At 44.4% G+C, this 17,517-nt stretch overlaps 2 protein-coding genes across 7 annotated transcripts in view; one reads left to right on the top strand and one right to left on the bottom strand.

Moving 5' to 3' along the window:
* Positions 1-17,517, top strand: part of RIN3 (Ras and Rab interactor 3) — a 768,425-nt gene that overhangs the window by 97,872 nt on the left and 653,036 nt on the right. The gene's annotated exons all lie outside the window — the stretch shown is intronic.
* ATXN3 (ataxin 3) overlaps positions 1-17,517 on the bottom strand; it is a 67,823-nt gene that overhangs the window by 2,446 nt on the left and 47,860 nt on the right. For 3 of the 6 annotated variants that reach the window (XR_007727592.1, XR_007727593.1, XR_007727595.1), the window contains exons 11-13: positions 15,417-15,561; positions 6,684-8,359; positions 4,982-5,175 (exon numbers count right to left, since the gene is read on the bottom strand). Coding sequence is in view for 1 of the 6 variants with exons in the window: in XM_050799154.1 (XP_050655111.1) it covers positions 15,503-15,561 (59 nt within the window). In the remaining 5 variants the exon portion in view is untranslated. Of the gene's footprint in view, positions 1-4,981; positions 5,176-6,683; positions 8,360-14,530; positions 15,562-17,517 lie in introns of those variants that run through there. The other 3 variants (XR_007727596.1, XR_007727594.1, XM_050799154.1) reach the window with 3 other exon arrangements.

Below are 17,517 nucleotides of genomic sequence, written 5' to 3'. Positions count from 1 at the left end.
AAAAATATATAGAGCCCTCCTTTTTCAGCAGTAAGTCAAGGCCTTGGCGGTTTGGAGGACAACTGCAGCTAGAGAGTCAACTTGGGCCTGAAGGACTGATAAAGTTTGTGATATGTCTGTGATGCTAGCAGAGAAGTCATTAGAGAGGCTATGGAAGGTTGTGACAGAGGTTGAAATGCCTGCTATTCCAGTACTGAGAGCAATAGTGGAGATAGAAAGTCCTAAACCGACAAGCAAGGGAATTAGTGGAATAACTCTTTTTTTGTCGTATCAGTGTCATAAGGGGAAGAGGAAGCTTATGCCACCCTCTACCTCTCCCCAGCTATCTCCACCATACTATCAATCTTATCATAAGGGGAACAGGAAGCTCTTCAGTTCCATTTGCAAATTGAATTTTGGGAGTAAGGAAAACTAGTGTACATGTGCCTGTCCAATTAGCAGGTAGACACATGTAGGTAGAGGATCCACAGAGGAAGAAAAAGCCTTGTGCAAGGCAAAACTGGAAATGCAAAGTAAAAAGATGAGAAGGAGTGCTGAAAGGGGTGTGTTTTACCCAGACTCCTAGGGCTCCAGCTAGGGCGGCAGCCATCAGAGGTTGTAATGGGGACTGACGCAGTAACTGTGTAGAGGGGGAGGTTCAATTTTCATGGTGTATGAGAAAACATTGAGTGTCTACGAGCAACCTTTCAGTGTTATTTCTGGGGCTGGGTATAAGTAAACAAGAAGAAGGCCTGGGAGGACAGTCTCATGAGCAAGGGGAAGGTAGCCAAGGATGGAGTGAAATACAGGGTAAGTGTCTTCCTAAGCAGTAATTGCTGCTAATGTTTTTAAGTTTGCCTGTATTGATAGAGGGCTTATCTGTAATATGGAGCTGGAAGGCTCCAATTGTTTCAGTGATGCGTGTAGTTGGACTTTGGAGATAAAGAGTGAAGGAACATCGAGAAGGTGAAAGGTTACCCAGGGGAATTCCAGTGGGTCTTTGCCGAGAGATACATAAAGGAGCGGCCACAGGAATAGTAGTTTGTGTTGTGAGGGGTCCAAATATGGGGGGAGTAGAGTTGATAGAAGGAGAAAGGTTTAAGTAAGTGTGGAGGATGGCAGCAGCTTGCTCATGTGAAATGTCTGGGGAGGTCTTGCTGGACCTGTCTAGAAAGTAAAGAAATTCTTTAGGAGGGTAAAGGTGAGGGCTGTTAAAGGAAGTTCGGAGGTGTACGGAGACAGGAGATGTTGACCAGTCTGTATGTAAGGTGGGGACAGCTGTGTAGGCACAAGAAGAAAGGGAAATGCAAAGCCAGCAATTGTTCGCTAAGGAGGAATTAGAAACGGCTAGGAGAGAGTGAGTAAGATTGATAGTATGGTGGAGATAGCTGGGGAGAGGTAGAGGGTGGCATAAGGATGGGAATGAGAATAAGAGTGAGTATAAAAGTAAGGAATAGAGCTTCATCAGGGTGGAAGTATTGGAGGGTGCCCTGCCAGCAAAGATCATCTATCCACTCTAAGAGGGAGTTAAGAGTGGCAGTTTGGGGATAGCACCAGGAGATATCAGCTGTGATGGCTTAGAGAAACTGTAAACGGGCAGTGTAAACAAAAGCAGGGCATTTATGAGTAATTGAGAATGGTGAATAGGAGTATGACTAGACAGAAGATAGTAGGGATGACAAGTTTTTGGGGCACAGTCCAAATAGTGAGGGTGACTGTGTAAAGCCCTGTTGCAAAAAGTAGGGTAAGGACGAACAGACCTAATAGAATGAAGAGATGTATTAGGCTCATGAGGGTTATTACTGTTCTTCAGAAATGCAAGTGAGTTTAACGGAAGTAGGGGAGTGTTTGCGACTTCCAAGAGGAGGAGGAGGGATTAGGCTGGCTGTCCGACAAATACAGCTTTATTCTGGAACGGTGAACCCAGTGGGAGGATCCTGCAGGTGGATGGCAGTTGGGGTACTATAGATGACTAAGTACGGTTTGGTCCATTGAGGTTGTAGCGTGTGAGGGATCAGGTTTTTAACAAGAACTGATCATCCAGCTAGAGTGTCTTCATATGGCTGGGAATCTCGAGTAGGCAAGAGAAGATTAGCAGCCTGGTGAATTTCCTGTCTAGCCTGCTGGAGGACTAGAAGATTGTCACCTAGAGGGCTGGTGTCTGGGACAAGGTGGGGGCCGAGCAAGAAACTGCATCCATTTAAAAGTTCAAATCGACTGTACCCTGTAACATCTTGAGGACAGGCTCTAATTCTGAGAAGGGCAAGAGGTAAAAATACTGTCCAGTCCTTTTAAAGTTGGAGGCTGAGCTTGGTGAGGTGTGTCTTTAAAAGACCATTAGTCCGTTCTACGTTTCCTGATGATTGAGGACAGTAAGGGGTATGAAGTTTCCACTGAATACCAAGAGCCTGGGAAACTGCTTGGGCGATTTGACTAGTAAAGGCTGGTCCATTATTGGACTGTATAGAGGTGGGAAGGCCAAACTGAGGAATTATGTCTGACAGAAGGGAAGAAATGACCACGTGGCCTTCTCAGACCCTGTGGGAAAGGCCTCTACTCATCAAGTGAAAGTGTCTACCCAGACCAAGAGGTATTTTAGTTTCCTGACTCGGGACATGTGAGTAAAGTCAATTTGCCAGTCCTGGGCAGGGGCAAATCCCCGAGCTTGATGTGTAGGGAAGGCAGGGGGCCTGAATAATCCCTGAGGAGTAGTAGAACAGCAGATGGAACACTGAGAAGTGATTTCCTTGAGGATAGATTTCCACGTTGGAAAGGAAATGAGAGGTTCTAAGAGACGGGCTAGCAGCTTTTAACGTACATGGAAGAGGTTATGAAACGACAATAGAATAGAATGGGCCAGTGAGGTTGGAAGGAGATATTTTCCTTGTCTAAGAACCATTTGCATTATGTGGGAAGAGATTGATAGGTGGAAGTTTCAGTCTGTGAGTAGGTGGGAGTGACTGATGAGAAGGAGAAAAACTGGCCATGAGGGACAGAAGTTGGAACGCTAGCTGCTGCTTTAGCTGCCTTATCAGCATAAGCGTTGCCCAGAGCAATGGGATCTGATGCCTTTTGATGGCCCCTGTAGTGAATGACTCCATCTTCCTTTGGAAGTAAAGCAGCCTTGAGAAGAGTTTTTATTAAAGAGGCATTAATGATGGAGGACCCTTGCGTAGTGAGGAAACCTCTTTCTGCCCATATAACAGCATTGTGGTGCAGGATATGGAAGGCATATTTAGAGTCAGTTTATATTGACAGGTAGTCGTTTTGCATGAGTGAGGGCTTGAGTTAAGGCAATGAGTTCGGCTTGCTGAGAGGCAGTGGAGAGGGGCAGAGCGGTAGCCTCAAGGATAGATGTGGAAGATACTACTATAGCATAGCCTGCCTTTGCTGGTGAATGGCAATTAGGCCTGCCATCAGTAAACCAAGTGTGATCAGGGTGAGGAACAGGAAAGAAGGAAATACGGGGAAATGGAGTGAATGCCAGGTGGATTAGAGAGATACAGTCATGGGGATCAGGTGTGGTATCAGGAATAATGTGGGGGCTAGCCTAAAACAGTAAGGTCAAGTTGTTTGGACAGAAAGGCTACAAGGCACAGTCCTGGCTCTTGTGTAAGAATTCCGACCACACAGCCCTGCACTTCGGCTGTGTGTAATGAAAAAAGAGTTGGGATGAGTTAGGGAGAACTAGTGTGGGAGCAGCTTTTAGGGCTGTTTTTTAAGGAATGGAAAGGGAAGTGGGGAAAGGACATAGGATTTATGGGGTCAGCTAGGTTTGCTTCTGTGAGTTTATATAATGGTTTTGTTAGGATGGCACAACCAGGTTTCCAAAGGCAAAAATATCCAACCATGCCCAGGAAGGAAAGGAGTTGTTGTTTTGTAGAAGGGGTTGGGGTTTGAGAGATCAGTTGGACATGATAGGCAGGGACAGCATGTGTGTTTTTATGAAGAATTATGCCGAGGTAGGTAACGGATGGAGAAGAAATTTGAGCTTTGGAGGGAGATACCTTATATCCCTTGGAGAATAAATGTTGAAGGAGCAGGAGGGTGTTTTGTTGAGAAGATTCAAAGGAGGGGCTACAAAGTTGAACGTCATCACTATATTGAATAAGGTGAGAAGCGAAGGAGTGGAAAGTAAATCATGAGAAAGAGCTTGGCTGAAGTAATGAGGGCTGTCCCTGAAGCCTTGTGGCAGTACAGCCCAGGTAAGCTGCTGAGACTGATGGGTGTCAGGGTCAGTTCAGGTAAAAGCAAAGAGAGGCTGGGACAAGGGGTGTAGGGGAATAGTGAAAAAAGCATCTTTAAGATCAAGAATGGAATAGTGAGTTGTGGAGGAAGGTACTGAGGACAAAAGAGTGTACGGGGTTGGGCACCACAGGGTGGATAGGCAAAACAATTAGGTTGATAAGGCCCAGATCCTAAATTAACCTGTAAGACTTGTCTGGTTTTTGAACAGGTAAAATGGGAGAATTTTAAGAAGAGTTTATAGGTTTTAGAAGCCCGTGCTGTAGCAGGCGAGTGATAATAGACTTCAATCCCCTTAAAGCCTGTTGTGGGATGGGATACTGGCGTTGAGCCGGGTAAGGGTGATTAGGTTTTAATGGGATAGTAATGGGTGTTTGATCAGTTGCCAGGGAGGGAGTGGAGGTGTCCCATTGTGGGTTAAGGTGGGGGGATAAGAGAGGAAGACGCAAAGGAGGCTTTGGGTTGGGAAGAAGGTTGGCAATGAGATGTGGCTGTAGTCCAGGAATAATCAGGGAAGCAGATAACTAGGTTAAAATGTCTCAGCCTAATAAGGGAACTGGGCATGTGGGGATAACTAAAAAAGAGTGCATAAAAGAATGTTGTCCAAGTTGGCACCAGAGTGGGGGAGTTTTAAAGGGTTTTGAAGCTTGGCTGTCAATACCCACAACAGTTATGGAGGCAAGGGAAACAGGCCCTTAAAGAGAAGGTAATGTGGAGTGGGTAGCCCCCGTATCAGTTAAACAGGGGATGGACTTACCCTCCACTGTAAGAGTTACCCAAAGCTCAGCATCTGTGATGGTCCAGGGGGCTTCTGAGGCAATCGAGCAGTGTCGGTCTTCAGCTGCTAAGCCGAGAAGATCTGGGAAAGAGTCAGTCAGAGAGCCTTGGGCCAGAGTTCCAGGGGCTCTGGGAGTATCTGCCAGGTTGGACAGTCCGATTTCCACTGGAGTCCTGCACAGATGGGACATGGCTTAGGATCCTGGGCTGCGGGCATTCCTTGGCCCAGTGGCCAGATTTCTGGCACTTGAAGCAAGATCCTGGGGTAGGCGGTCCTGGAGGAATGCCTGACCACTGCGGTTCAGGCATTTGGAAGGTCTTGTGTGCTGGAATGTGGCTGGGGTTTGTCTCACAGTGGAGGCAAGGAATTGCAACTCAGAAATATGTTGCTACTTGGCTGCCTCTACTCTGTTATTGTACACCTTGAAGGCAAGGTTAATTAAGTCATGTTGTGGGGATTGAGGGCCAGAATCTAATTTTTTGGAGCTTTTTCTAATGTCGGGAGTGGGTTGGGTAATAAAATGCATGTTGAGAATAAGATGGCCTTCTGGCCCTTCTGGGTCTAGGGTGGTAAAGCGTCTAAGGGTTGTTGCCAAACAGGCCATGAACAGGGTTGAGTTTTTATATTTGATGAAAAAGAGTCTAAACGCTAACTGATTTGGGAGAGGTCGGATAAAGAAAAAGGAGCATTAACCTTGGCTATGCCTTCAGCTCCAGCCACCTCTTTAAGAGGAAATTGTTGGGCAAGTGGGGGAGGGCTAGTCAAGGAAAGAAACTGTAAGCCAGATGGGATGTTAGGAGGGGGTGATAAAAGGATTATAGGGTGGGGGAGTGGAGGCTGAGGAAGAATTGGGACCTGGGTCAGCCTAGTGAGGAGCAGCCTGGGGAAGAGGGGAGAGGTCAGATGAATCCGTAGAAAAGGAGGACGCAAAGGACTCAGAGCTTGGGGTGGAGACTGAAGGAAGAGACAGGAGAGAAAGAAGAAAGATTCGGAACGAGTCACATTGGGAGCAGAGACTAGGGAGGGACCAATGTGTAAAAGAATGTGTGGACGTCAGGCACCTTAGACCATTTGCCCATTTTTCGACAAAAATTATCTAGATCCTGTAGGACAGACAAATTGAACGTGCCATTATCTGGCCACTTGGAACTACTGTCGAGTTTGTATTAGGGTCAAGCAGTATTGCAGAAGAAAATAAGACTTTTAAGTTTTAGGTCAGGTGTGAGTTGAAGAGGTTTTAAGTTCTTGAGAACACAGGCTAAGGGAGAAGAAGGGGGAATGGCGGGCGGAAGGTTGCCCATAGCGAAGGAGGTAAGTTTAAAGAGAAAGGTAGAGACACAGAAAAGGGGGTGGGTGAGCAGCCAAAGCAGGCGTCCCCGCAATTGACTTGCCACCAAGGGAATGTGGGTGAATGACCAAGGCAGGTGCCCCCTGATGATCAGTCACCAATGGAGTGTGAGCGAAAAATCAGGCAGGTGTCCCCACAGTGATTAAACACCAAGGGAAGACTGTCTTCCCGAGTCTGTGACCAGCGCCAGAGTTTTGGGTCCATGGATAAAATGTGTCTCCGTTGTCTCTACTAGAGAGGAAAAAGAACTGGAATTGGAAGGACAGGGAGACTGAAGGGTAGCAAGAGAGGGAGATTGAAGGGTAGCAAGAGAGGCTGGAAAAGACCGCTTACCTGATTTGAAATTCATGAGCTGTTCCTTGGGCTGGTTGGTCTGAGGACCCAAGGTCGCAAGTGGATCTCCTCATGGAGTGAGGGCGAGGACAGGGGACCGGTCTCCCAGAGGAGTCCTCCTGTCAGGTCTTCGGCACCAAATGTCACACATCCATGTGAAGAGACCACCAAACAGGCTTTGTGTGAGCAACAAGGCTGTTTATTTCACCTGGGTGAAAAAGAATGAGACATGTAAGTATCTGGGAAAGAGCAATCCAGGCAGAAAGAAACAGCTGATGCAAGTACTTTGAGGCAGGAGAATCCTTGGCAGGTTAGTAAATTAGAAGGAAGGTAAGGATAGCTAGTGCAGAAAATTAGAAGGAAGGCAAGGATGGCTAGTGCAGAAATTAAGTAATTAACATAAAAGCTATGTCCTAAAAGTTTCTCATGGGGGATTTCTTTCTGTGAGATAGACTATGACCCAAGAAACTTAATAAATAATGTGATAAATAATGCGATGTGATGTCTTGGATGTGCTTCAAAATAATGGAAGTTGACTTTGCTCCCGTGTGTGTGTGTCTGTGTGTGTGTGTGTGTGTGTGTGTGTGTTTGTATGTGTGTATAATAGAGGTGGGGTAGGTGAAACAAGAATTGTCAGGAACTGATAATTGTTGAAGCTGGGTGGTGGGTACATAAGGTTCATTGAACAAGTCTTTTGCTTTTGCATATGTTTGAAATTTTTTATAATAAAAAGTTAAAAGACAAGTTTGATAGCATTTGAGCTGAAGACATCTCTTCCTTTTTCTGCAAAATATCTCAGTAGCGAATACATTGCTCTTCATCACTCATTAAGCAGCAAAACAAACCCAGCACAATTGAACATAATATCTCAAACAGCCTATGAACCTCAGTGGCTACAGGTGGTGGGATCAAAGCTGCCCAGCTGAAATTTCAAACCAAGGACAATGGATAGAACAGGAAAAAAGACAAAAAATAACTTATTAGCTGCAAGCTGCTTTCCATTACTCAAGCAGTGGGATCATCAGTATTCCTTAAGGAAAAACAATTCATCTGTTTTTTGTTTTTTGTTTTGAGATGGAGTCTCACTCTGTCGCCCGGGCTGGAGTGCAGTTGTTCGATTTCAGCTCACTGCAACCTTCGCCTTCCAGGTTCAAGTGATTCTCCTGCCTTAGCCTACTGAGTAGCTGGGATTACAAGTGTGCACCACTGCGCCCAGCTAATTTTTTGGCTGGTCTGGAACTCCTGACCTCAAGTGATCCATCCGCCTTGGCCTCCCAAAGTGATAGGATTACAGGCATGAACCACTTTACTCAGCCAGTTCATCTGTTCTGAGAAAACCATCAAAATGAATTTATTTATGAAACTATAAAGCAAAAACTCAGTTTTAAAGTAGACTTTAAAATTTAGTCTGATATTTTTCTGAATTTCTAAGCATTAGGCTTATGATTGTCATTTTATTATTTTATACATTACCAACTTACGGAAAAAAAAAAGATTTAGCACTCTGGTATTTCCCTTTATTTCCCTTGCTTCTGGGCTTTCAGTATGGTGATATCATAATTATTGGTAAAGTAAGTAATCAATGCTTACCTTATATGACTATGTAAGTCTTATTCATTGCAGCTGAGTCAAATGTTGTACCAAGATTATATTGCCTTTTCTACCTTTTGTTCTTCCTGAAATTAACAGGTTCCATTTTTTAAATTTGCACAATTTTCCATTACTACAGAATCTTTCTAAAACTTACCCAGAGAATTATAAAGTGCTTCTGTTTTCAACAAAACATCAAGAATTCTATCAATTGGCTAGACTCAGTTCTCTCTACCCAGGACCCTGTTTTCCTGCTCTACTCTCCTCTGATTATTCTCTGTGCCTTGTTTTCTTCCAAGAAGCTTATCAGATCTTCTCTTTATTTCTGATGCTCTGAAATTAATAATGGTGTACTTTGATGTGGGTTTGCTTTTGTTTCGTACATTATGCTGGGCACCCTGAGCCCATTCAAAAAGGGCTTTTAGTTCTGCGAATTATTTTAACTCTCTCTCTCTCTATATATATATATATTTTTTTTTAGTGATGAATGTCTCCTCTCTAGGGAATCTGCTGTTTCTTTTTTCTTTCTTTCTTTTTTGAGATGGAGTCTCTCTCTGTCGCCCAGGCTGGAGTCCAATGGCATGATCTTGGCTCACTGCAACCTTCCCCTCCCAGGTTCAAGCAATTCTTCTGTCTTAACCTCCTTAGTAGCTGGGATTACAGGCATGCGCCACCACGCCTGGCTGATTTTTGTATTTTTAGTAGAGATGGGGTTTCACATGTTGGTCAGGCTGGTCTCGAACTCCTGACCTCGTCATCACCTGCCTTGGCCTCCCAAAGTGCTGGAATTACATGAGCCACCACACCCAGCCTCTTTCAAAGAGTTTTAACCACACCTCCTGATTTCAGTCTACATCTAACCCCACCTCCCGGGATACTTGTTGCTTTCCTTTCCTGCATATTGCTAGGAACTCTTAAACACTGAGTATCCAGCTTCCTGGTTCTGCTCATTCTTGCATCAACTTGTCATCTTCCAAAAAACAAAAAAATGTTAGCATCTCTCGCTGGGCGCGGTGGCTCATGCCTGTAATCCCAGCACTTTGGGAGGCCAAGGCGGGCGGATCACCTGAGGTTGGGAGTTTGAGACCACTCTGACCAACATGGAGAAACTGTCTCTACTAAAAATACAAAATTAGCTGGGTATGGTGGTGCATGCCTGTAATCCCAGCTGCTCAGGAGGCTGAGGCAGGAGAATCGCTTGAACCCAGGAGGTGGAGGTCGCAGTGAGCCGGAGAGTGCACCATTGCACTCCAGCCTGGGCAACAAGAGCGAAACTCTGTCCCCCCACTGCACCCCCCCAAAAAAGGGAAAATTTAGCATTTCTCTTCTGTTGTTGTCTCACCTGGAAATGACTGATAATTATTCCCTAAAGTCTGTTCTCCCTTTCATATATAGTAATTGAGCCCCCACTTTTTACCTGGATGCATGACAGCCAAGATGCCAGTGTCCCTATTGCACCCGCTCATCCCTTTACCACTTTTGTGCACACCAGCCAGCACCTGTGTCTGTCAGCAGACTGCCTCCAGGCTACTGGAGCCCATACTTTCCAGGTGCCCGGAGAGCTGAAACGCAACCTTATTCAGCCGGAGTTGAAAATTCTGCAGCTTGCCTGTCCTGTTTTGGACAACTCTAAGATGTGAATATCCTGCCTCCAAACTGTCTGCAGGACTGAGGCTTTGCTTGATAGGATCCCCTTGCTTGGCTTCCTTCCTTTCCATTTTCCACTTTCTTACTCCCCTATGCCCTTTCCGTTTCTTCCTGGAACACTTTTAAAAAATCATTTTCGGCCAGGCGCAGTGTTTCACGCCTGTAATCCCAGCACTTTGGGAGGCCGAGGCGGGCAGATCACCTGAGGTCAGGAGTTTGAGATCAGCCTGGCCAACATAGTGAAACCCTGTCTCTACTAAAAATACAAAAAAAAAAAAAAAAAAAAGCCGGGCATGGTGGCACATGCCTGTAGTCCCAGCTATTTGGGAGACTGAGGCAGGAGAATTGCTTGAACCTGGGAGGCAGAGGTTGCAGTGAGCCGAGATCATGCCACTGATCTCCAGCCTGGGTGACAGAGTGAGACTCCATCTCAAAATAAATTAATTAAATAAGTAAATAATCATTTTCACAGGAATCCTCGTCTCAGGATCTACCTGTAGGGTACTCAAGCTAAGATGCATGGCAACCCAGAATAAAAACCACCTTGTAGCTAGTAGTTGTCATGTTAAGCTCTGGCCAATATAATGTAAATGGAAGGGGTATGCACAACTTTGAGAAGGTAACCTGAAAGAAAAGGTACATAGACTTTTTCTGCCCTCCTTTTTTTTTTTTTTTAATTGTTTGAGATGGGGTCTCACTCTGTTGCTCAGGCTGGAGTGCAGTGGCGCGATTATAGCTCACGGCAGCCTCAAACCTCCAGGTTCCAGGTATCCTCTCACCTCAACCTCCTGAATATCTGGGACCACAGGTACACGCCACCATGTCCGACTGTTTTTTTTATATCTTGTAGAGATGAGGTCTCCCTATGTTGCTCAAGCTGGTCTCAAACTCATGGGCTCATGTGATCCTCCTGCCTTGGCCTCCCGAAGTGCTGGGATGACAGATATGAGCCACCAAACCCGGCCTCCCTTCTCTTTCTGATTGCTGGGCATGATCACCAACACAGCCATATCAGATCCACGAGCTGACCTTAACCATGGAAGCCATGTACATAAAGCCATTATGTCAGAGGAATGTAAACCAGAGCAACTCCATCTTTTCTTCTTTTTCCTCCCCAAGACGCAGTCTTGCTCTGTCGTCCAGGCTGGAGTGCATGGCGCGATCTCTGCTCACTGCAACCTCCACTGCCTCCTGGGTTCAAGTGATTCTCCTGCATCAGCCTCCCAAGTAGCTGGCATAACAGGCGCACGCCAACCACGCCCGGGTAATTTTTGTATTTTTGGTAGAGACGGGGTTTTGCCATGTTGACCAGGCTGGTCTTGAACTCTTGACCTTGTGATCCACCCACCTCAACCTCCCAAAGTTCTGGGATTACAGGCATGAACCACCGCGCTGGGCCGCAACTCCATCTTGAATAGGAGCTGGGTAAAATGAGGTTGAAACCTACTGGGCTGTATTCCCAGATGGTTAAGGCATTCTAAGTCACAGGATGAGATACAAGGTCAACATAAAATACAGGTCATAAAGTCCTTGCCGTTAAAACAGGTTGCAGTAAAGGAGCTGGCCAAAACCCACCAAACCAAAAAGGCCACACAAGAGTGACTTCTGGTCCTCCTCAGTGCTACGCTCCCACCAGCACCATGACAGTTTGCGAATGCCACGGCAATATCAGGAAGTTACCCTATATGGTCTAAAAAGGGGAGGCATAAATAATCCACCCCTTGTTTAGCATATCATCAAGAAATAACCATAAAAATGGGCAACCAGCAGCCCTCCGGGCAGCTCTGTCTATGGAGTAGGGAATTTTTATTCCTTTCTTAATAAACTTGCTTTTACTTTGCACTGTGGACTTGGCCTGAATTCAAGAACCCTCTCTTGGGGTCTGGATCGGGACCCCTTTCCTGTAACAATTATACAGAAAGAGCAGATTCCTGACACTGTGATGCTGTATCATCCCTGGACTGGCCGTCTCCGCATTTCTTGAAGATGAGAGGAGAAAAAAAACCCATAGCATGTAAAGTCGCTGTTATATTAGTTTTTGTTTCCATTTGAGACGGAGTCTTGCTCTGTCATCTAGTCTGGAGTACAGTGACACGATCTCAGCTCACTGCAACCTCTGCCTCCCTGGTTCAAGTGATTCTCCTGTCTCAGCCAACTTCAGTAGCTGGGATTACAGGCATATGCCACCACACCTGGCTGGTTTTTATATTCTTAGTAGAGATGAGGTTTTACTATGTTGGTCAGGCTGGTCTCGAACTCCTGACCTTGTGATCTGCCTGCCTCAGCCTCCCAAAGTGCTGGGATTACAAGGTGTGAGCCATCGCGCCCAGGTGTTTTTTTTTGTTTTTGTTGTTTTTGTTTTTGTTTTACAACCAAACCTAATCCAATGAATGCATCTCCTCTCCTGGTCCCTGTGTTCTTGTGGGTTTATATATTTTTCTTTAACCTAGGTGGGATTTTGGAAGGGAGCAAATATAGTGATCAGTCCTCTGTATTTTTTATGTGATAAGATATGCATAACACAAAATTGACCTTTATAACCATTTTCAATTGTTAAATGGTTATACGGTTCACCGACATTAAGTACATTCATATTGTTGTGCAGCCATCACAACTATCCATCTCCAGAACTTTTTTCATCTTCCTAAACTGAAACTCCATACTCGTTAAATGACTCCCAATTTTCCCCTCTACCATCCCCCGGCAACCACCATTCTACTTTTTGTCTCTGTGAGTTTGGCTATTCCAAGGATCTTACATAAATGGAATTATACACTATTAATACTCTGTATTTAACTAGAAGCCCCTGGAAGATGTGTGAGATGGTGGTTCAAAGCAGTTAAATCTGGCCGGGTTAGGTGGCTCATGCCTGTAATCCCAGCACTTTGGGAGGCCAAGGCGGGTGGATCACCTGAGCTCAGAAGTTCTAAACCAGCCTGGGTAACATGGCAAAACCCCACCTCTAAAAATACAAAATTAGCTGGAGGTGGTGGCCCGCACCTGTAATCCCAGCTATTCAGGTGGCTGAGGCAGGAGAATTGCTTGAGCCCAGGAGGCAGAGTTTGCCGTGAGCCGAGATGGTGCCACTGCACTCCAGCTTAGGCGACAGAACGAGGCCCCGTCTAAAAAAAAAAAAAAAAAAACAGTCTTCTCTGGGTCTGGTAAAAGGGGTTTCAGTGTTGGAGACAGAGATGCCCCTGCCCCTGCGCAGAATTCAAACACAGCTTTTGGAAAAAATGGATCTGGAGAAGGCGCAGAAGCAATGGAGGTAGCATAGAATCTGCTCCCTCCTGGCCTCCTGTGCTAGTTTGAGCCACTTTAGAGGAGTGAAGAACAAGACTTAGCAGGACTCTGAGCACAAGAAGAGCTGCTTGGGGCCCATGTAGTGACATGTGGCTCAGGGCTGAGACAAGGGCCATTCCTTTCTGCTCAGCTTGAATTATAGTACCTCTCTGGTGTTCAACAATTTGACGTTTTTGGGCTTGGTATTTTTCCATCTTATTTTTTTTTAACCAGGTTACTGGTATGTAAAAAAGCTATTGGTTTTCTTTGATGGATAAATGAATAAGCAAAATGTGCATATATCATTCAATGGAATATTATTCAGCTTTTAAAAAGAAAAAAATTCGGACATATGCTACAACATGGATGAACCTTGACATGCAAAGTGAAATACACTAGTCACAAAAAAAACCCTACAAATACTGAATGATTCCACTTATATGAGATACTTAGAATTATAGAGACAAAGTAGAATGGTAGTTGTCAGGGGCTGGGGAAGGGAGGAAGGATAGAGAGCCATACTGACTGAGCTCCTTTCTACCCTAATACAAGAGACTCTCATAGGCAGGAATATCATCACCCTTATTCAGCCTGAAGAAGTTACAGAAGATGGATCTTCATCCCTCTGCAACCCTTAGGATTAAGGGTTGTCTTATAAAAGGGAGTAGGGAAATATCAGAGGCGTTTGAACCAGAGCAACTCCATCTTGAATAAGGGCTGGGTAAAATGAGCCTGAGACCTACTGGGCTGCATTCCCAGATGGTTAAGGCATTCTAAGTCACAGGATGACATAGAAGGTCTGCACAAGATACAGGTCATAAAAAACTTGCTAGTAAAACAGGTTGCAGTAAAGAAGCCAGCTGAAAAAGCCAAGATGGCGATGAAATGACCTCTGGTCCTCCTCACTGCTGCACTCCCGTAAGCACCATGATAGTTGACAAATGCCATAGCAATGCTGGGAAGTTACCCTAAACGGTCTAAAAAGGGGAGGCATGAATAATCCACCCCTTGTTTAGCATATCCTCAAGAAATAACCAGCCAGGCGAGGTGGCTCATCCCAGCACTTTGGGAGGCCAAGGCAGGTGCATCACAAGGTAAAGAGATGGAGACCTTCCTGGCCAACATGGTGAAACCCTGTCTCTACTAAAAATACAAAAATTAGCTGGGCATGGTGGCACACACCTGTAGTCCCAGCTACTCAGGAGGCTGAGGCAGGAGAATTGCTTGAACCCAGGAGGCAGAGGTTGCAGTGAGCTGAGATCATGCCAATGCACTCCAGCCTGGCAACACAGTGAGATTATCTCAAAAAAAAAAAAAAAAAAGGGGGGGTGGGGTGGGCAACCAGCAGCCCTCAGGGCTGCTCTGCCTATGGGGTAGCCATTCTTTTATTCCTCTACTTTCTTAATGAACTGGCTTTCAATTCTTTCAATTTATGGACTTGCCCTGAATTCATTCTTGCACAAGATCCAAGAATCCTCTTGGGGTCTGGATCGGGATCCCTGTCCTGTAACATATTATGTTTCAAAATTTGTGCCCAATCCTAATTAAAGCTAAAATGAATAGACAACCCTAAATGTGAAGACAATATATTCCTCAATCAGTCTAGGTGGAGTCCAATCATTACATTTGGATTCTGGTGTCCAGAGTTAGATACAACGAGGAAAAACAGCACTCTTAAAAATTGCTACTAATGTGCTTTGTTTGGCCCTCAGGGTTAAAAATCAATTGAGCAAACATTTATGATTTTTTTAAGGCAGCATTCTGTCTCTATTTTTTTTTTAATAGAGATGGGGTCTCTTTATGTTGCCCAGGCTGGTCTCGAACTCCTGGGCTCAAGTGATCCTTCCACCTCGGCCTCTCAAAGTGCTGGGATTAAAGGCATGAGCCACTGGCACCCTGCCAATTGAGCAACCATTTTAAAAATATATTTCAAATAAAAATTTGGAATTCTTAGCTTCTCTTGGAAAAGACTCGGGATCCAGTAATAATGGACCTTTTGGCAGGCAGTAAGCTGGAATAGAATATCAATGGACTGTGCTGGCCTGTGTTACTCATATTCACCACCACAGCTGGTTAAGAACAATCCATAAAACTGTGCTTCTCAAGCTTCACTCTACACTTCAGTGTCCTGGGGATCTTGCAAAAAGTGCAAGTTCTGATTCAGTAGGTCTGAGTGTGGCCTGAAACTCTTGTCTGCATTTCTGAAAAACTCACAGGTGATACAGATGTTGCTGGTCCTCCATCCACACTTTTTTCCTGCTTTGTCGACCAGGCTAGAATTACAGTGGCAAGATCATAGCTCACTGCAGGCTCAAACTCCTGGGCTCAAGCAATCCTCCTGCTTCTGCCTCCTGGGTAGCTGGAATTACAGATGCAAGCCACAAAGCTCAGCTCTAATCATACTTTGAATAGCTATGAATTAACAATAAACACAAATTCAAAAGGAAATAGAAAAGCAGACATTATCTTTATTTAATAATCTTTGATATTTAAAATACAACTCATTGAACATCCACACTAACAACAGAATCCTCAGTGTTCAACAGTGCTTTGGAAGCCCGGCTTTTCTAAGGACCAGACAGGAAGGCCTGTGTGTGTAATAACAGCAAATGAACTTACGAGGGAGCACACACAGAGGGGCTGCAGGGCTGGGTCCTGAGCAAGGGGCACTGCCACAGTGCACTTGTATCATGGCCAAACAACAATGCTTTTTGTTTCAGATATTTTCTGCACTTGAATTTCAAATATTTTATTTATACAGAACAGTAATTTTTAAAAAGTTATTCCTAATAGCCCAGTGTTGTAAAAATTAGATAATCACATTTAAAATGTATGTTTTTATCTTTCCAAAAAAAAAAGCATTAAAAAAATTCAGAAAACATTCCTTGAACTATGTAAGAGACAACTGAGAGCTTCCTAAGTGCCTCAGGAACATCCGTGTGTATTTCACTAGTTTCCCATTGCTTTGTCTATGCATCCACCAGCTTAAAATGTTTTTTGATATGCTATTAAACATGCCAATGACGATAAATTTAGAAGTTAAGTTATTAGCATTCATTCTTAAAATGTCAGACCATTTGGAAAAAATAAAAATAGCAAAGGTTTTCTTCAAATTAAAAAACAAAATCAAAATTCTAGAATTTACCAACCATGTCAATGATCTTCATTCATGAAAGCAAATTAGAACAAAAGACATTTTTCTTATGTTTAAAACTTTAAAAAACTACAAAGCCAGCTCATTTTTCAAAGCAAAAAATGCTGGTTATAAAGGGACCAGGAATAAAAGAAAGTTTTTATTTTGAATATGAAAAATAAAAAGTTATTTACATTGCTGACATGATTAGTTGATCCAATCTGGTATTTCTTAATTAGGATCACATATATCATATGTCTATACTTGTTAAGGACTCGATACAACAAACAATTCACTTTGAAAACAGTAGCCCAAGGCCAGGCATGGTGGCCTGCACCTGTAATCCCAGCACTTTGGGAGGCTGAGGCAGGCGGATCACCTGAGGTCAGGAGTTTGAGACCAGCCTGACTAACATGGTGAAACCCCGTCTCTACTAAAAACAAACAAACAAAGGAAAGAAAGGAAAGAAAGGAAGAAAGAAAAGAAAGAAAGAGAAAATAGTAGCCCAAGGAAAAAAAAAAACCTTTAAGACAAGAGTTTCACTCATTGCCCAGGCTGGAGTGCAATGGCACAATCTCAGCTCACGGCAACCTCCGCTTCCTGGGTTCAAACAATTCTCCTGCCTCAGCCTCCCAAGTAGCTGGGATTACAGGTGCCCGCCACCACACCCAGCTAATTTTTATATTTTTAGTAGAGACACACACACACATATATATATACACATATACATATATATTTTTTTTTCGGAGACAGAGTCTCACTCTATTGCGCCAGGCTGGAATGCAGTGGTGAGCCCTCGGCTCTCTGCAACCTCTGCCTCCCAGGTTCAAGCGATTCTTAGTCTCCTGAGTAGCTGGGATTACAGGTGTGTGCCACCACGCCCAGCTAATTTTTGTAGTTTTAGTAGAGACGAAGTTTCACCATGTTGCCCAGACTGGTCTTGAACTCCTGCCCTGAAGTGATCTGCCCGCCTCAGCCTCCTGAATTGCTGGGATTATAGGCGTGAGCCACTGTGCCCAGCCTGGAGGTCATCAATATTAATTATCGAATCCTCCTAAAAATTTAAAACATCAAGATTTATTTTTCTACTTAAGATTTTAAAATATTTTGATTATGCATTGAATCTATTTTGTATTTGTACAAGTCCAATGGGCCAGTTTTAAGAGTTTTAAGAATTTCGTA

This window comes from Macaca thibetana, chromosome 7 (assembly GCF_024542745.1).
Source record: "Macaca thibetana thibetana isolate TM-01 chromosome 7, ASM2454274v1, whole genome shotgun sequence".
Lineage (NCBI taxonomy): Eukaryota > Metazoa > Chordata > Mammalia > Primates > Cercopithecidae > Macaca > Macaca thibetana.
This window is presented reverse-complemented; position numbering and strand designations above follow the sequence as displayed.